The sequence below is a fragment of the Dermacentor variabilis genome, chromosome 3 (genome assembly GCF_050947875.1).
Source record: "Dermacentor variabilis isolate Ectoservices chromosome 3, ASM5094787v1, whole genome shotgun sequence".
Taxonomy (NCBI): domain Eukaryota; kingdom Metazoa; phylum Arthropoda; class Arachnida; order Ixodida; family Ixodidae; genus Dermacentor; species Dermacentor variabilis.
The window spans coordinates 139,822,377-139,842,996 of NC_134570.1; the positions used below are offsets into that span (position 1 = coordinate 139,822,377).

The following is a 20,620-nucleotide window of genomic DNA, read 5'->3' on the forward strand; positions in this document are numbered from 1 at the left end:
CGCCGTCGCATTGATTGGGTCGTTTAAGTCGCGCGACCTCTCTGTCATACCTATTTCAAGCGTCTCACGTCTACGCACGTTGAACACGCAGCGTGGACTGACTTCTAACAGCATTTCAATGTGTGCACACATAGGCACCCGAAATTATCTCAGCATCATGCCTGGTTGCTGCGCCTTCGGGTGTAGTACCGCACCAAATCTGGAAAGTCACTGTATTCCATTCCGGGCAGGAAGGACGATCAGGAACGACGTTCAGCGTGGCATCCGTTTTCGTATACGTCGGTGGTTGGCGTTCGGCGATGGTTGATGGTCGATGGTAGGGCTTTCGATTCGAAGGTGCCGAGGAAACGGGCGCAACCGAGTGCCGGGGGAAGGGGTGCGGGGAGGGGGACAAAAAACTAACGCCCGTGAGCTCTCGCACAACCGAGTTGCAGGGAAGGCGGGGGCGGAAGAAGAAGCAGAGGGGGGACTTTCGGTCACTCGTTCGTTCTCTGGTTCATTCGCTGACTCACTCGGGCGTACGTTCGTTCCATCGCTTGTGTTCATTCGTACGTTCGCTCACTCGTTCGTTCGTTCGGGCTATTCGGTTAAACTGCCATTACCGTCGATTATTTCTTTCATAATTTTTGTTCAGAAATTCCGTTCAGTTTCTTGGATAGTGCCGCTCACGTCATGGGGCTGGACTTTTGTATGTGACCGATAAACTTTAACTATTCGATTCGCGCAGCTCACTCTGCTTAGTGGCATCGAAAACAACATACACATATTTCAAATAAGCTGCTCAGTTCAAGCATCCCGCGCTGCTTCATGCTATCTTGAAAACAGCTTACACCCTGCTACAGCATAATTTTGATTGCTTGAAGATTGCCAATAGGCATTACCTCTCTATACAACCTCCTACGTCGTTTTGTGCCAGCAGTGCAGCGAAAGCAGAGTGCCCTTCCAAAAATATGAGTGTCCAATTTTCGTAGTTTGTTATGATGGCAATTTTCACGTCTGGTTTTCCGGTCACCTTACAGACCTTCTCCTGAAATGCATTTTTATCTAAATTATCTCATTGAGATAAAATCGTTGTCTACCCTGCAAGGAGCACGATAAGAAGAATAAAAAGGTTGGCTTGAAAAGAACTACAGCTATATTTTCAACAACAAAACCATCTTCCAGAACACACAAGCAGAATATCTGCAAATACACTGCAAGTTTGACGATATCAAAGGAGCGAACATGCGTAAGAGAACACCATGAATACACGCATTTACTTCTGCCCATATACCAAAATATGCTTACGCCTCGCGTGAGTGAAGCGCTGTTAACGAGTTGTTTAGAACGCGGATCATGTTCAATAAATTGCTTATGTGTTTGATAAATCAGTAAGAAAAAGAGATGCATGCATTCGAAAATAAAATTCAAAGGTGCCCTTAGGCACTTAGTCTCTACGTGGACGAACGCGAAAGCATGGCGGCCACGTCAGCAGGAGCACGGCGGCATTCGGTGGCGCCACTTCCGGAGTCACACGACTCGAGCGACGTCAACAGAAGCGCCGCGACGTTACGTGACCAAATGCGTTCATCACAACGTGGGTTCGAGTGTCTTAATTAACTTTACCTTAATTAACGGTTCCTTAATTAGATTTGCTTTAATTAACACCAAATGTCCTGGATTCGACTACCACCAAACGTCCAGGGTTCGAGTGCCTTAACTATACTGCAATCAACTGTGCCTTAACTTCGCCCTAATTAAAACCAAAGGTCGTGGGTTTGACTCCCACCAAATGTCGAAAGTTCGAGTGTTCGAGTTTGAGTATCAATCAATCAATATTTATTTCGGACATAAATGCAATGTCGTAAGTACAGGGGTGGCAAAAGGAAACACGTATGTTTCCTGACAGGGCCTTCGCCTCGGGACTAGATAACTAAACGTCCATTAGCTGTACCTTAACTCCGCCTTAAGTAACATCTGAGGTCGTGGGTTCGAGGGCCTTAATTAAATATATCTTCATTGACTGTGCCTTAATTAACTACGCCTTAAATAACACGAAAGGTCGTGGGTTCGACTCCCACCAAAGGTTGAAAGTTCGCAGCCTTTTTTGGACCATCGTGCGGTCACGCCGGCAACGCCCGATTTTCCGCCTCACGAGCCGTTTAATGCTTTCGAAATTAAAAACAGATAACAAAGCGAGCACGAAAACGTCCGTAGGGCCCACGATAGAGTTTGCGGCCCCCAAAACTTGGGGTGCGTCTTGCCTGCCCTAATCTAGAGCTGCCTAATGACTTCGGTGCCGCTGCAGCCACACCCAGCACGGCGAACCTGCTTGCATGATGACCGCTTATAAAAACATAGCGAACTGCAGCAGGAGCTCCAACTCTTGAACTGACGTATGCCAACGCGCCGATCTCCACAGGTGGTGCCCCAGGGTCGAGTCCGTAGAAGTAGCAGTACTGGCTCGGGCGAGAAAGGCTTCGGCGGTGTCGTCGAATCCCTTGAGCTGATGATGCACGAAGACCCCATAACGCGGCTCGTGATGCCGGTGAACAAAATGATGCACGTGTGGGCGCTTCTGGCGCCCCTGGCGCTCTCCCTGACGGTGGCGGTGTTTGTGGCTTTTCCCAGCGCCGAGAGCTGCAGCGGATTCATGCAACTGCAGCTCATGACCGGCATGCCGGGCTGGTTACACTGCCTGGCCAACGCGTGCTTCGACTGCCTCATCCTGGTGTGCGTGGCCATTCCCGTGGCCACGACTTTCGCCTTACACTACGAGCTCGAAATGGACTCCTACGGTGCGTAACAAGCTCTCATACTTCCTCAGCTATATTTGAATATGCGACGTTGGGCAGGAGAGCACGACACACGGCCTGCAGCTATAGTACGCGGTCGCTTAGAAGTGAACTCTTTCTTGCGGCCCTGATAGGTAAGAAATCCACCAGGGACACGTTTTGCAGCTGCGGTGGTGTTCAGAAGTACAGCTTTCACGATTTTTTAGTGTCCCACCCTTTTGAAAAAGTACTTTGAAGATGAATCACATAGTCGAAACGAAACGAGCGTTTTTCTAACAACCCGACATATTTGATGTTCTGGATGAAATAGAACCCACAGAGGCCAGGACTTCGGCGGAACTGGGGAAGTAGTCACGTGGTAGCGTGTGCGTGCGTGCCTGTGCGCGCGCGTGTGTGTGTGTTTGTGTGTGTGTTTGTGTGTTTGTGTGTGTGTGTGTGTGTGTGTGTGTGTGTGTGCGTGTGTGTGTGTGTGTGTGTGTTTGTTTGTTTGTTTGTTTGTTTGTTTGGTTGGTTGGTTGGTTGGTTGGTTGGTTGTGTGTTTGTTTGTTTGTTTGTTTGTGTGTGTGTGTGTGCGTGTGTGCGTGTGTGTGTGTGTGTGTGTGTGTGTGTGTGTGTGTGTGTGTGTGCGTGTGCGTGCGTGTGCGTGTGCGTGTGTGTGTGTGTGTGTGTGTGTGTGTGTGTGTGTGTGTGTGTGTGTGTGTGTGTGTGTGTGTGTGTGTGTGTGTGTGTGTGTGTGTGTGTAAGATATAGGCGTGCGTACTAATTTGTGTGTTTGGGGGGGACGGCTTTAAGCTCTCCTGAAATATATTGATATATTTCAGGTAGTGCCCCTCTAAACAAATGCAATGATGCGGTTCACAATGTCACATCTAGCAAAAGAGCTGAAATGACGTTTACAAAAAAAATAAACAAATGTGGTGCTCTCTCGCAGACGCCCTAGTCGTGGTTTACAGCTGCTTTGGTGTGCTCGCCATTCTGTCAGCCTACGTGATCGCCTATTGCTCCTGCAGCATCGGCAAAGCCTACGCCATCACGTTGATCGCATACGCTGTCGTGGGTGAGTACGTGGTTTACACTCTATTCATTTGGTAACATCGCCTAAGGGCACTACGAACTGTTGTCGCTATTATTTGAGAGACCCCTTAGCGAGCCATATCGGCTGCGCACAGAACAAAATGTCACAGTGATGAACGTACACCAGTGAGCACAAACACGATCAATTGATTCCAAGCTAAAAGTAATTTGCTTTGCTGATCGTTCATTTCGCCTAAAATTAAGGAAGGGTGCTTTAATTTCTCATTGCTAATGTTCGGGCACACTGGTCAGTTTCAGTTTGTGTGCCTGAATTACGAATAAATTCAGTTTTATCCGAATAACCTTTGTCCTGTACACTTTCGCACACGTGCTTACGTCAAACTCTACGGACAAATCCCGGTGCCTGAAATTAAGAAAGGCATCTTCTCCTCGTTCTTCAGCAACGCTCTGTTGACATCCCTCATCAGTCACCAGCGTTAACGTCACTACACGGCGCCATGACGTCGACAGCGGAAGCGCTCTGTCATTGATAATGAACACTGTGACAAATAGCAACGCCGGCGGGGCCACAACTCAGAAAACAGACGCGACTTGATTGGCAGTCTTTCTATATAGTAGATGCGCATTGTTAAAAATTCATCGACTATTACGACACTTCCAAGTGCGAAATTGGAGCGCGGCTGTATGCGTGTTTTCATTTCGCGATATATTGGCTGGCGCGGACAATCTGTCTCATGCGGCACACTGCAAACGGAGCATACTGGCGCTACTGCCTCGCTAATCGGGATATCGCGAGAGGCAGCTCGTGGGTGACGCGTGGCCGCGATTCACAGCAGCCGCCGCAGACAGACCTCCGCTCACGCAGCGCTTTGTTTCCATATATGGTTTCGAAGGACGCGCTTGCCGCATGCCATCAGTGAACAGACGACGGCGCGCTACTCTGGCGCCATCTTGTAGCGGTAGTCGCCGCTGAGCCCGTCTTGCGTGGCACACTGCGCTTTTCTTCTCACGCTTTCGCCATACCCTCCTCCTTCGCTTTCATACTCGCACTCTCTTCGCCATCACCGTCTTTCATTCCCCGCAGCGCTCCGCGTTCGCTCTTTCATCCTTCGCTGTGCTCGTTCGCTCGATAACGCCAAGGAACCTTGCCGAAGGAGGCCGACGCCATAGGCAGGAATGGGCACCTAAGAGCTGCGCTCTAAAATTGCATGGTGCTGTGAGCGCAGTACTTCAATCTAGTGCGTGTGTGCCTCCCACGGCGTACGGAGGCTTGGCTTACTACGGGGTGAGGACAAGCCGACGTAAGATATAGGTGCGCTATAATTATAATTACCAAAAACGCTTCGAAGGAGAACATTCTTTAAGCTTTCTTCTGCACATTCAATTTAACAAGTACATTTATTTTGGAAATATTATCTTACAGGCCCTTTAGAGATGCTTCTCAAACGAAGGCTCGATTCAAGACGCTGTCATTAGTTTATCTTCCATTTTCTATTGGCACATTTGTATGAAAGGAATGGCTTGCACATACTAAACATTTTCTGCCACAGGCGCAATAAATGAAATTGGATATTGAAAAGTTCGGAGGGTTAAATGAGAAATGAAAGCACCTCGCTGTGCGCCGATCCTAGCATGGTGCATGCTATAAAGTTATTTTTTTAGCAATGTTTTTTGATCGCAGTTTAGCAAGGTGCAGACTTAACCGAAGACATGCAATAGGCCAACTAGATAGCAGTCATGGGAAAGTCTGAAAAACTCGGGCTGTTTCTTGCAAACAAATAAGTATGGCTTTAGTACTGCGGGACGGGAATCGCCTATTGAAAACATGGTTCAGAACATGAAAAAAGTAATTCCAGAGGCCGCAGTTGGTGTTGCGCGTCATGGGACTATAACTGGAAACATTAATGTGGATATAGTGGTTGTTTGTACATACGGAGGTTCTTTCTAAACATAGGTGGCAAACAACTCGCGAAGTCGTCGAAGAGTTGCACATTAAAAGACTGGCGGACGCATGCGTCAGCCAGGCTTCGGTCTCATTGTCGGAAAAGGAATATGCATATTCACTTAGCACGCGCGCTTACACTACATGACACATTATACTGCATTTGTTGTTTCTCCGTTTTCTTTTTTTCTTTTTTGTTGCGTTCTTGGTCCTCTTGTTTATGATCGTAGATTCCTTTTATTTTTTATGTTTTCGAATGGAATCGCTTTGTACCGGGTGTTTCTGTGAAGGCTGTCAAATATTTATAATAGAGCACTCGATATAAAAGGGCTATTTTTCACAAGCCTAATTACCGGGAACGGTGGACATCTGGAAGCAGGTTAAGCGTTATAATGTTGTCGCTAATTAGTGCAATACACTTAAATACGCACTAAATAACTTAATGAGCGCACGTACGCAGCTATTGACAGCGTATACAAGAAACGTCAGCTGTTGACGTCTTCTGGCGTGTCGCGGTCTGCGCCGTGTTTCTTATTGTGACGTGTTGATGATAACGGCTCGTGTCGTGCATGCCCTTGGCTTGCGTCGGCAGCGGGAAGCGTTGGCCAGCACATAACATTCGCAAGCTCCGAGTGTGTCTAAACGCTTATAAAGGGCGCGATTTTCATTTTATTAAAAGCGACAGCACGCGCGGACAAAAATATAAGGAAACAGAATTATAGAGCAGAAGACTTCATTATTTACCTTTAAAAATAAAGGGGACTAAAACGTCCAGATATCACGCACACCTCCAAGCAATGCTCTAGGCAAGTGTTGGCAAACAGCTATACTCCGTTCCATACACAGCAGTCAACGCTGTGGACGCTAGAGTCTTTTTTTTTCTTTTTTGAGTGGCTTCGTTCCAATTGCAGGGACAGTTGGATGATTTTTTACCGCACTTGTGCTCTTTATACAGGCTCAGTAATCGAATGAAACAAGTTTTAATCCTTAGAAACAAACACAGACTGTAGTAAATGGCTGCTATTGCGTTGTTATAAATCACTTTTTTAATTTTTATGGCTCTTTTCGGATTTTCCCGTGCATGCTCGCGCAAGCGGACGCTGTTGGCGTGCAGCGAAGCGTGGACGGAACGCGCGGAGTGATAACTTGACCGAACTTCTTGCGTAGCTTCCACAGCGTTGACTGCTACGTATGGAACGGAGTGTGCTGTTTGTTCTGGCGAATCGATGACGTAGTGAGGGAAGCGCTTGCCTCGAGTGGTAATCACCAAGTCGAAATAAGAAAGATGGTGCGTCTGACGTGGCGCAAACCGAGGCACGTCAGAAGACGACAACAGCTGACGTTTCTGGTACACGTGGTTTTTCTTCGCTTCTCAAATACTGTTTCAGTTGCCCAGCGAAAATGCTAGGCGCTGTCTCGTGGTACAGAGCTTTCAAAAAAGACCTCCTGCGCGACTTGAAAGTCGTATAAGACCCCCTCGTCAGTAGCTACAAATGCTACAGTGTCAGTAACCTGGTAACAGCGGTAATTAAGAATATTGTTAAATGTATTTAACTAATTAGCGAGACAATTGCAACACTTTACCTGTTTACTGATGTCCGCCGTTCCCGAGAATGCAGTTTGTGAAAATCGCATTTTTATCTTGAGTGCTCTCTATTTAGGAATTTTCGGCAGCCTTCGTAGAAACATGCCCTATACATGTCATCTACCAATCAAATCTTCAATTGAGAGTATGCGCTCGTTCTGTGTGTCTGGTCTATACGCATGGGTCTTCATGTGCTGCAACAAGTATCTATCTGCGAAGATTTCTGCCACAAATTTTACATATGTAGCAAGATTTGCACTGCACATTCTATACACCCTATTGCTCAAGCATCACGCGTGCTTAATCATAAGTAAAGAACGGGTGAAGCACTGGAAGCGATAGCACTGTTCAGGGCTGAGCTTGAACTGTTCGGACGGTGTTCTAAATGTACGCGAGTGCGACTGAACCCGGATACGTGGGTGCGCCAATGTTTCTGGCACCTCGGAAAGTTCGAACACGCCGCGTAGGGTTTGTAATCGCAGCTCACAAGCCCCACTGCGGTGCCCGTAAAGAGCGGCGCCAGAGAAATTGCATCGCTTTCGGATTGCGAGCGCTAACATTGTTTTGCCCATTTTAACGGTCTCAGAAAGCTTAAGACAAAAGACATACGTCGTGATTGAGATGATAATTACTTTTGTTAGCGCGCTGCAGTCCTCAAAAATTCTTAAAGATAATTTGCTCAAGAATACGAGCCTTAGTTTGAGCAATTTTTGGGGCTGAACAGTGTAGCATCTTTCTTGCATATACGGAGCATGGGTAAACACATTGCATACATACCAACAACGAAAATTCGCCTCGAGTGCGGATGTAATTGCTATAGCAATAATAGTTACTTAACGTTTAATTAATGTCTCGGAGACGACAGGTTCGCTGTGCATGGAGGCGTGCCTGTTCTTGGCGACGACGGTGGGCAGCGAGGACGCGTGGCCGCTGTGCACCGCCCTGCCGCCGTGCGCGGTGCCCGTGGCGGTCCTCAAGGTCATCGTGCTCGAGTGGGTGCGCCTCACCTGCGAGCACATGGCCGCCACGCCGGTCGAGAACACCACGGCGCTGCACTCGCTGTGCAGCGACGCCCACGACTACCGCGCCACGTACCGCGAGGATTTCTTCGCCGGGCTCCTCAAGCTACCCGTGGACATGTGCTGCGCCGGTACGGAGGAGCTTACAGCTGTCGCGGCGTACGTTTGCCGTAGAGCTACTGTATATGCTACCGTAGGTAGCTACCTGCGGTAGCACATACAGTAACTCTAGTTTGCCGCTCGCGCGCGCGCGCCCTGCCCGCGTTCTATGCGGCTCGCGTTTCGCCACACGCGGACAGTTTCAGCGCGCGTAGCTCGGCTGAGCAGGGAGAAGTGCACACGTGACGAAATTATAGGTGCGCCTTTCATCATTATTTTCACGCTGCTCGCTCGTCGAGCGCTACGATGGGATGTCCGTCGCTTCAGAGAGTGAGCAACGGTAGGTAACGGCTTACCGAGCCTTGCTTGATGAGTGTGCGAAAGGCTACGCGTACGAAAATCAGGGCCCGCGACGTTTTGCTCCGTGCAAGATCGATGTGGTGTTGTATGAGATGCCTGTGGTTTGTCGTACGTTGGCTAAACAGGAATTTGTATTATGGATCGCCAGCGTGAACCTACTCACTTGCAGACGTCGAGAACAGGCAGCGCCATTTGGAAGTTTATCGTATCAAATATGGATGTCAGCCCTTTCGTTGCGCGTATACAAGATATTTATCGAGATCGGCAGTCACAGGAGATCAGAGACACATTCGAGATTAGAGAGGGCCGTCATGGCGTGAGCACTCCCGCACTCGTGCTTATTGAAAAACAAGTTTGGTATGCGAACAATAGACAGCAGATGCACGCGTTCATAGACAGTTACGTTCTCTGTTTGTGTTTCCAGCTGTTTTCTTGCTCCTTTTATGTAGTGTTGACAGGCGTATATATTGTGCTCGTTGAAATAAATCGCCAAGGAAGTGATGAGTCACGTGCCATTAAATGAATTAATATTTGGGGTTTTACGTGCCAAAACCACTTTCTGATTATGAGGCACGCCGTAGTGGAGGACTCCGGAAATTTTGACCACCTGGGGTTCTTTAACGTGCACCTAAATCTAAGCACAGGGGTGTTTTCGCATTTCGCCCCCATCGAAATGCGGCCGCCGTGGCCGGGATTCGATCCCGCGACCTCGTGCTCAGCAGCCCAACACCATAGCCAGCCATTAAATGAACACTAAAGAAAAATAGTAAGTAGAGTTAGATCGACAGATTATTCGTATAGTGTAGAAGTCTATCGTCGTTTTCTTTATGCCACTATATGACGTTGCTGCGTAAAACAATTACAGCCGACACTCCTGCTGCGATTCCCTCCAATTCGAATCGCCCTCGCTCCCCAAAAAAAGTGAGTTGACGCAATGTCCCTGTGACCTCCCTCTCTGCCACTCTCGGTGAATCGGCGAGTGTTGAAGTAGCATGAGAGGTACCGTGGCCGTAAACAGGCGGCCCCAATTTTTTTCCCCTTTCTCGATTACAAAACCTCTGCAATAGTTATGAATGACGAATTTGTCATTACAGAAGTCAGTTCTCTCATTCTCTCTCGAGTTAATATTTCCTTCTGGCGTCTATTTAAGCTGTTGCCCCGTCATCGCGGCATTTGTCCGCGATAACGTTATGGTGCTACAGAAGGGTGTATTATTTGTTCAACACCCGCCGTGTTCCTCAGCGGTTATGGTGCTGGGCTGCTGAGCACGAGGTCGCGGGATCGAATCCCGACCACGACGGCCTCATTTCGATGGGGGCGAAATACAAAAACACCGGTGTGCTTAGATTTGGGTGCACGTTAAAAAACCCCAGGTGGTCGAAATTTTCGGAGTCCTCCACTACGGCGTGCATCATAATCACAAAGTGGTTTTGGCACGTAAAACCCCATAATCTCATTTTATTTATTCAACGGTTTTCCAAACCTGCGAACTGTGCGCTGCGCAATGCGCCTTGATTTTACTTGACTAAGCGGAACCGAGAGGCTAACGTTATAGATATTTTTCATTTTTTTAGTGGCAAGCTAGGGCAAGACCTAGACAACATACACAAAAATCCCCGAGAAGTGGACGAGGGGACAGCCATCCCTGTAGCTCGATCAGCAGAGCATCGCAAGCGTCATGCAGAATATATGGGGTCGTCTTCCACAGGCGGAAAGTTCTGTTTTTGTGTGATTTGTGATTCAGGTGCATTTCTGGTTTATTAGTAGCTTCAAAACGCCTACACCCACCGGCCTTCTCAAGTCGACATGTCGAGAAATTGTAACGGCTACGCCTTGTCGACAGCGTTGCAAAAAGTCATCTCCCTTTTCTGGTCGGTGCGCACACTTTGTTTATCGACGGCCAGTGTAGATACGCAAGCCTTCTAACTCTCCCGATTTATTCGCGTGACTCTCGAATTCCAATCATTGCACCGAGTTTTGCGGACAATATCATAAGTCGCCCCAACAAGTGCTTTCAGTCCTCTGAAAAAATATTATAAAAGAAGAAAACGTTTGCGCCCCGCTGTACAGCCGCATCGTAATTGTCATTATGCGCTAAGGAGCTTGTTGAAGTCAAATTGAAATCCAAGCCATTTGGGTATAGACAATGTAGGTCTAACTCATTTCGCTTCAGATCGAAACATGCGTTCTGACTCAATAGTTGCACAATGTCGCGTTATTTCACGTTTGCTGCGCCGCTATACCACCTTGTCATGTGATGAAGCGTATTGTTGTGTGCGGAGGGACACAGACAAAAGAGACTACTGACGATGGACCGTATATACAGATACAGCACAGCCAGCGACGAAGATGAAAACCAGCTAGCCTCCAAAGCGCAAATGTCCCACTTCGTCTTCCTTTCCACAGGTATTCTGCTCGGCCGGTCTCTGAGAGTTCGTTGTATCGTAACAATATTAAGCGTTGAATGGGGCAACCGACACGGAACGTCGTAGACTATGCGTTCGTTAATTTACACGCACGTAGCGCACTCTACTCCGTCACAGCTAGTACTAGCACCGGGGGATCTAATAACTACTGGCAGTCATTTAAAGGGCTGTTGTTTAGGTTTCGTGACCCCTCCCTCCCCCCCTCCCCCCCCCAAAAAAAGAAACTGTAACTGTAATTTAACTACATTGTAATTCTTCCAAAAGGGCCAGTCTTTACCCCGATTATTGTCGATTTCGTTGGCGCCAACATATAGGGCGGAAGCGTCGCTGTATAACACGTAAAAAAAAAGACGCTGGATGTGTGGCACACGCTACGCGTCCAGAAGAACTGGAGTTGCTTCACAGAGGACGGGTGTTGCGAGAAAATAAAATCCTGGCGTTCTATGAAAAAAAAAATTTTTAGAGCCTGATTATGTAGTTCGACTTGTAGGATATCTTATCTTGCATTGTTTCAATATAAAACCAACCAATCAAGGGCATGTTGTTCAGTTTAACCGGAATTTCCGTTTAAACGATTTTTGTTTACCGAGCTTCAACTTGCTTAAGTACAATAAAATCAGCAACCGTGCATGTACATCGCAAAAACAGTCGATCGATTCGTGACCTTGCCGTCTGCGCCTTTGAAGCCGCGTATATTTTTATAAAATCAATTGATTATCTATATTATAGTATTCTGTTTAGTGTAGACTACGGATACGAATGCATATTTTCTCTGAACATAATTTTCACAAGTGCTGAATCGCTAGCCCTTCGTATTCACACACGATCTTTTGCCATCACATTGCTCGCTATTTATAGGCCGCCAAATCAAAGTGTTAGAAAGTTTGTGGACGAATTGCATCTACTTGCTTTTCCATCTGGTCACGTGTGCATGATCGGTGATGTTAACATTAACGTGCTGAAGAAAGAACGACACATTGTAGCTGATTACTTGAACACGCTTGCTGACGTTGGAATAGATTCTATTATCAACCTTCCCACACGTGTCGAAATTTTGGGCACATCGCTTGTGTCTTCATGCATAGATCACGTCAATGTTCGCACTGAGAACGACCAGGTACTTGCGTTTGTTATTGAGCAAAAGCTATCCGATCACTTCTATGTTGGGTGTAGCTTTCTATCGTCTCAGCATGCTGCGGCTAACAACCCAGTATCACAGATAGAGGTTATTGATAAAAGAAAGCTGGACTCATTGTTGCAAGGCTACGACTGGAAATCTTTCCTAGCAGAAGTTCCTGCCAGTCACCTGTATAAATCTTTTATTGCCGTTTATACGCAGGCAGTGCACTCTTGCAAAAACGTAGTCGTCTTAAAGCAACGAAAGCCGAAATGCCCGTGGATAAATGGAAATGCTCTAACCGCGTTAGCTGAAAAAGAACTAGCCTGGGCGCGTTGTCGGCGCTCACCTAATAATCAGTAACTTCGTGAAGCTTATAAGATGGCTCGCAATAAAGTCACTGCTGTGCTTAGAGGTGCCAGGCGACAGCACTTCCAAGGTAAATTTTCTGAATTTAGAAATAACCCGTCCAAGACTTGGTCCGTGGTTAACGAATTAAGGGGTCGTCCCCGGAAAGGCGCATACCAAACTATTGCGAAGAATTTCGGTCCACCATCTATAACGTTAGCAGACCAATTTAATTCCTTTTTCTCGTCTACTGCAGCAAGCTTGTCCGGTAATACGGCTAGTTATTGTATGCCACAATCGGTAGTTGACTCTGCATTCCTGCCTGAGTGTACCGAGGATGATATTCGCTATATTTTATTTAACTTAAAACAGCACAAGTCGGTTGGATTAGATGGTGTATCTGTGGACGTCCTTCGCAGAAATTTCGAGGCCCTGAAGAATGTTCTTTTAGCAATTATAAATAACATTATAACCACAAAAGAAATACCGCCTGGCCTTAAGGAAGCGCTTGTAGTTCCTCTCTTCAAAAGCGGACAGGTCAATGTTGTCACAAACTACAGGCCAATTTCGATACTTTCGTGCATTGCTCTTATACTTGAAAAGCATATTTTTCACGTAATGCAGAGCTTCATTGATGCGCACAACATAATGTCGCCTAATCAGTACGGATTTACTTGTGGGCGTGGCACTAGATTAGCATTAGATGAATTAACCGATTTCCTCAATAGTACTCTTGAAATTAGTGCATTCGCTTGTGCATTATTTCTAGATGTATCAAAAGCTTTTGACTCCGTCAACCATGAATATTTACTTTGTAAACTTCATAGCTATGGCTTCCGAGGGCCTTTTCTAACTTTCCTTGAGAATTATTTGCACGGTCGAATTCAAGTAGTAGTTCTCGGAAATATTAAAAGCAAACCTAGACAGTTGAGCGCTGGAGTTCCCCAAGGGTCGATTTTAGCTCCCCTTTTATTCAACTTGTACGTTAATGATCTCAGTCAAGCAATTTTTCGCTGTCGGGTGTTTCAATACGCAGATGACACGCTTTTAGTATCTCGTCATACTAATTACCATCAAGCCGCGGCTGAATTACAAACTGACACTACAAATGTTATCAGTTGGTACCATAAAAACTTAATTTCTATTAACCAGAATAAAACTAAATTAGTATGTTTTCACGATCCACTGAAATCTATTCCTGTCATCACTCCACTGTTTCTTCATTCTCCTCTGTGTAATAATTGCTCTTGCTCTCCTATTCCATACCTCTCAAGTGTCAATTATCTCGGTGTTCATTTCGATTCTAACATGTCCTGGAACACTCACTTGGCTAACGTTTGTGAAAGGCTGCGCAAAATAGCCTGCCTACTGCATTCTATTAAAGCACTATGCCCAATTTACGTAAGGAAAACAATAGCACATGCATTAGCGTACAGTGGGCTGAGATATGGAATCTGTTCTTTTTATTTCTGTTTAGTGTTCTCGCGCAATAAAGTTGATTCTTTAGTAAAATCCATAATTCGGGCGGTGATGTATGGTGTGCACATTACTAACAATTCCAGTCTTTTTTCATGCTCGCACATGCCCTCGTTCAGGCTGTTATTCAAAGAAACGGTAATCCTTTTGTGTATATGGAACAATGAGTTCTGCCTCCCGTATGTCCCCGCCAGAGCATTACGTACACGCGACCGCTTTACCTTACCAAGAGTACGGACAAGATATGGCAAACGTGTCCGTGCCTTCTATGTACCTGATGTGTTAAATGACCTGCCAGATAAAGTTTTATCTTCCAGCACACGGAAAGAAGTTAAATCTTATATTTTTGATTTGTATGTGTAATTTCGTTTCTTTCCTTTCTTTAGTTTTACTTTGAGTCTTCTACATAATTGATTTACTGTGCCGCTCCCTGGCTTGCTCCATTCTGCCGAGCGCTGCCCCACAAGCCCATTGTTGGCTTGGGCAGGCTCGTATTTGTATGTCATTTTCGAAATAAATAAATAATTTATATATATATATATATATATATATATATATATATATATATATATATATAGGTAATCTTGACAGTAAACTTTACTGCAAGCAAGCGCGATATAAAAGCACCTGTAATTACGCGTTTGTAGCGAATGCTAAAGCCCGAGGATCCTCGAAAATCAAACTTGGTAGCCAAATAGAAAATTGCGCTCCCAGAGAAGTTTGGTCAGGACTACCTGACCACCTCTAGAGCGGGGACGCTGCTGAACCATTTGAATTAATCGGGTGTCCAACCGATGGCGCGACACCTGATTAAGTGGAAACTCGAAGTAGTGAAGTCGGCAACGGCGTACTACCTAGCAAATCGTTCTTCTGCAAGCAGGTTGGCAACCAACTCTCGTTTCCACGGGAATCGTTTTAATCGCTATTGCGGCGCGCCTTCCCATCTCCGTGCATCTTCCGCGCTGTTCCGTCGCGACGAGCGCTCCACCGGCGTGTACCTGCGGTTCGGTGCTTCGCAGCGCTCAAGGAGGGGGCTCCGTCCGTGTCGTGGAGCCCGTTCGAGCTGAACCCGGCCGCGGTGGGCACAGAGCTGTGCCTGCTGGCTGCGTACGTGGTGCTGCTCTTCGCTTACATCAGCTGCCGCGACTCGGGACAACTCTTCTGCACCGAGTCGGCAGAGATGCCAGACCACCGAAAGCTGCCAAGCAAGGACGTCCCGGAAGTAGAAGCGCAGGTCGGAGGAAGTTCGTCGCCACGTGTAGCGATGGCTGAAACGCGAGATTTATCCATTTCACTGATAACGACGCAGTATGTGGTGTCAGTTAAGTATTTATTTATTTATTTATTTATTTATTTATTTATTTATTTATTTATTTATTTATTTATAAAAAAGATGTCTTGCGTAAAGCTTTGTAGCGAGTGTTTCGATATCCTTTTTGCTGTGTACTGTTTTTGTTTTTTCTTCTGCTGAGTAAGCGTGTTTTGTCCTGCCAACGCCCACAGTGTCTTTTAAACAAGTTTTGATTGATTGTTTATTCACACTGTTTTCTTTGTGCGTTGCGCAGTCTGTGCAATGGAATTTTCCACCATCTTGTGAGTTACTCTTAGCAGTCTCTTATGCACGTTTCTTCCCATGTAGTTGACAAACTTACTGTTACTTGATGCTTGCCTCGATTATTTAAAGGTATGGGCTCGTCATGCTGAGTTTTTTCTCCACTTCATTAAGAGCTACGTATCTAAACTAAAAAGAATACACTGCGTTTTGCTGGCGATGCGTTGCCCATTACACGCTCAAAGACATCGCAGTGCGTTTGCGTTTTCATTCACGTTGCAGGCCTTGAGCGCCTGCTGTACTTGAAGAACGAGTAGTGACAGTACGTACACTACGTGCTGTGCAGTACAGTACGATGCGTAGAGTGTAGGTTGCAGGTACGACCCGCTGTTGAAAACTGCACCAGTTTATTATTCTGTGACTGATTAGAGCTCAATTCCGACACAAAGACGTCCGAAGCATATTATTATTATTATTATTATTATTATTATTATTATTATTATTATTATTATTATTATTATTATTATTATTATTATTATTATTGACACGTGTACTTATCTTTATCGGGCGACCACGTTTCGCCGCTTAAGAAATGTAATCGCACAGCGCGGCACGTGCCTGCATGTATCCGAAGTTTCTGGAAAGTTATCGATGCTTCTACCCGGCTGTCTGTTGTCGCCGAACCTTGTGTTATCTGATTTCATCGCGTGACGCGAATGGTGTAGAACTTTGTGGAAGGCACGTGGGTCCGAATGATTAGTCTGGAACATTCGACGACTGCTCTATAAAAGCCGACACACTTGACCCGCTGATCAGATTTCCGACGATCGCCGACCGTGTTCGCCGCTATCGTTGTGCTATAAGTGTAGCCTGTTTTGTGGGCACAGGTTCGCCCAATAAAAGCTAGTTTTGTATTCCACCGTACTGCTTCTTTCTTCACCGTCACTACTACGTGACATTATTATTATTATTATTATTATTATTATTAGCGGTCTACCTAACGCCTCACATTGAGCACTCTTTACTGTGAATTTGATGATTCGCCTAAGTTATCTTGGTATGAAGACTAATTATGGCATTCCGTTTAAGAGTGGACCGTACTGTTCATTTTAGCCTGCAGCAAGACACAGCTCCCACTTGTGGGAGCTTCGTTTAGAGCCCCAGTAATTGCTCTAAACGACGCCTGTTCCGCTCGCCGCAGCGTTTCCCCTCGGTCTGATCTCGCTCCTTGCAGGCGAAGGAGGCGATCGGGCAGGGTGCGTCGAAGCACGCACTGGTGGCCCGCGACCTGCACAAGTGGTACGACGACGGATACGTGGTGTGCGGCCTGTCGCTGGAGCTCAAGCAAGACGAGTGCCTGGGCCTGTTGGGCGTAAACGGTTGCGGCAAGAGCACCGTGGCGCGCATGCTTTGCGGCCTCACCAGCATGAGCATTGGCGAGTGCCGCATGCCAGGCGTCCAGCTGTCCGACTCGGTCAGAGAGGTGGGTGAGCACTGACGAGCGCGCTCCCGCAGTTTCGGGGATACAATCACCTTCGCGAAATTTCGAGTGATCAGCATTGGACACGTGAGCGTGTACGGGTGACAGCGTTTCTGGCACTTTGTTAAGAGAGCGTGCTTCGTGCTGTGTCAGGAATTATGTCGCCAATAGACGCCTACGCGTCCGATGTTGGTCACGCGAACACTCGCGAAAGCTATGGCCTCTCCGTAACTGAAGGATGGACGGCCTTACAAGCTACGCTGAGACGACGGCAACGACGCTAAAAACTTGGAGGACGCTTAAGCTTCGCCTTCAAGAGTGGAACGCGAGAGCGTTATCGCACCCCGTTCGCACCGCCCACTCATTCGTTCGGCATGCTCTTGACTCACGCAAAGACGAAACGTGCGCCTGAGCAAGCGGAATGAACCAAAGAACTAGGTGTCTCGGAGGGACAAACGATCTACATGAGCCAACCGTCGTGATCGGAACGGACAGCCGGGCCGCGACGCGCCATGAAGGCGGACGCGATCATGGGGCTGACGCCTCGATGGGATCCTCCTCTATCTCGCTTGGGAGCACCACGCAGACGCATGACTCCTCGCCAGCAGCACGGCACACATCGCAGGGGACGCTTTCCCACCAGACGCGCTACGGCAAAGCGATCACCTCAGAGTCGTCCCGCATCGGACGCTGCGCCTAGGAGTCGCGCTGTGAGCGGAAAGAGGAGCCGCGTCGCCTAAACATAAAGGTTCGAGTTACGCACGCTGGAAGTTGGAAGGGGAGAGAGCGAGAAAACTTATTAAACGCAACGGTGTAGGGGCATCCTCGCACCGGTCCCCGCACGGCCCCAATGCGCTCAAACGAGACGAAGGGGAGACGCGGGCGAGTGGCGCGCCACCTTTCGGGGCAGCGCCGTACATTGCGAGGAGGGGGTCTTCGGTTTTTGCCGCAAGATGGCTCTGCATGTGCGGTAAGCGCAGAAGAAATGTAGCGGAAACGTACTTCGCTACGCGTTTAACTGCGACTTCTGTAATTTACATGCTCATAATTACCGTTATACACCGCAGTATAACTTCCTACGGCACGTTTCTAAGGCAACAACGCATTCACTAGAGGCGCTTTTGTCCGACTGTGAACCATCGAAGTCATAGCTGAGGGAGTCTACTTCCGGCCACCGAGCGTCACGGACGTCCGATGAAGGGCTCCGTCGGAGCGGCTACAGCGGCCATGCCTGGTCGTGGAAACAGGGCTATTGCATCGGACAACGAACACCAGGTCATACTGCCTACTTTGCCTACAGGTCGTTTTGTCTTAAACACTGTTTTCCTGCACGGGGACATCAGTGCCCGCCCATACCGGGTGGAAGATTTTCGTGATGCGCTCGCTCCACTTTCGCTCCTGCCGGAAGCGCGTACCGCGTGAGTCATGTGTGGGCGGTTACATTCAAGGATGCCGACGCCGCGAAGATTCTCAACATCGGCGAGTTGAAAGTGAAAAATGCGAGATGTCTTGTGATCCGCCCTGCAAACTAGGATGTTTGAATGAAGCTACACTGGCTCTATCACACCGTACCAGACGAGGACGTGCGTCTTGCCTTCTCGCCATTTGGGAAGGTGACGGACGTCTCAAGAGAGCTGTGGCACGCTCACGGCGTGCCTGATAAGGGGTAAACTACGAGGATGGTGACCTTGAAGTTGAACGCTGGCGTGAAGCTCGGTGACCTGCCGCACCAGGTGAACGTAGCTGGAGAGCTGGCGCTTGTTGTTGCATCGGGCAGGCCACCCCTGTGCCTTCGCTGCCGTGGCACATGTCATATTCGACGTGACTTTCAGATTTCACGGTGTGCTTCGTGCCGTCACCATGGACACGACGAGGGCCAGTGCGCACGGACGTACGCCAGCGTCGCCAGGCCAGTGAGCAGTGATGAGACGTCAACACTTCTCATGGATGAGGCCGATGCGGACAAGGCATCGAAAGAGGCTAGCGGACCAGCGGTGAAGGAGACCACGTCGGCTGCTTCTCGGGCGCATCAGTCGGACGCACAACCCAAGGCACGCGCATCTCCTGGACAGACGCTTCAAACACCGGCACAGGACGCTGAGGCGGCGTAGAACGCAGCGGAAACGCCTGACGCGACTTCGGAGAACGCCACCCAACCGCTGGCGGAGCCCATGAACTTTTCCCCAGAAGGGTCCAGCCACATGGCCGGAAAGCGGTCGCACGATGATGCCGCGAGCAAGGCGTCGCAACCGAATGAAATAGGTGGTGATGAGCCTCCTTTTAAAGCAGCAAGTATGAGGCGAGCGTCCTGGAAACTGCGACCGAACATTCCGGCCGAATCACGGCAGGCGGCGAAACCGCCGTCGTAGCCTCGTGCTGTAGATACCGAAATGGGGTATGGGGGCTTGCGACGTTGTCGTGAGGGTAGACACCATAAGATAAGGTTCCTTTTCTCTCGATATGGCGATCCACCATCCTGAAGCATTACGGGTAGCGACTCTGAATGTACGAGGCCTTGGAGCAAGAAGGCGACAGTGTCAGCTTAGTTGCCTTCTCTTAGAAAACAATCTACGCGTGGTGGCAATCCAAGAAACCAAAATTGATATCCAGGAAGCGACTGATCGAATGGTGTCCACTTTCCGTCAGCATTACGATGTTTGTGTCTGTAATTCTGTCGGTGCCTCTGGTGGTTGTGCCCTTTTCATCCGCAATAGTGTCGGTATAACTGTACAATCGCTCTTTTCGTGCCAAAGTGGACGCCCCCTGGTTGTCGATTTTTTGCAATATGGTCTGAATTCCAGTGTCATTTGTGCTTATGCTCCAAATGTAGAGGCAGAGAGAAAAGAGTCTTTTGAGCATTTTAAGATGTATCTTGATACTAAAAGAGTACTAGTTTTGTTGGGTGACTTCAATTTTGTGTGTCGTTCGGTAGACCGTGTAAAAGGTTTGCCAGTGCGAGATAAGAGTGCGGAGGTCTCGAATGTTGTAGTTCACGACCACAACCTAGAAGATATCGGAAGTGTTGTCACAAATAGCACGCGTCCGCAATTCACACATTTTCAAGGCGATAGCCATGCACGATTGGACAGGCTGTACGTGTCGCTTCAACTTGTGCCACTATGCACATCGTACGAGGTTAAGCGAGTGTCTTTCAGTGACCACTGTCTAGTTATTGCAACCTTTGGTAAAAAAGAAAGCAAAAATTACTTCAAGTGGGAACTTTGGAAACTTAATGCGAAATTGATGGAGGGTCAGGGTTTCGTTAAGGATGTAGATGAGAAGCTAAACAAGCTACTGGCAGTGCAATCTATAAGTATCGGTGTAGAGTGGGAGGAGGTTAAGCAATTAGTAAAAATGAAAGCCATCGAAAGAAGTAGCACATTGCGTTATGAAGACAAGCGAAACGA

At 47.8% G+C, this 20,620-nt stretch overlaps 1 protein-coding gene across 1 annotated transcript in view; it reads left to right on the plus strand.

Annotated features, from left to right (window-relative positions):
* The window catches only part of LOC142574784 (ATP-binding cassette sub-family A member 17-like), a 93,720-nt gene extending 74,396 nt beyond the window's left edge, over positions 1-19,324 (plus strand). The window contains exons 16-21 of the mRNA XM_075683798.1: positions 2,402-2,777; positions 3,706-3,831; positions 8,202-8,486; positions 15,201-15,415; positions 16,968-17,216; positions 19,046-19,324. Of these exons, the coding sequence (XP_075539913.1) occupies positions 2,402-2,777; positions 3,706-3,831; positions 8,202-8,486; positions 15,201-15,415; positions 16,968-17,216; positions 19,046-19,324 (1,530 nt within the window). The remainder of the gene's footprint in view (positions 1-2,401; positions 2,778-3,705; positions 3,832-8,201; positions 8,487-15,200; positions 15,416-16,967; positions 17,217-19,045) is intronic.
* Positions 19,325-20,620: the final 1,296 nt, after the last annotated feature.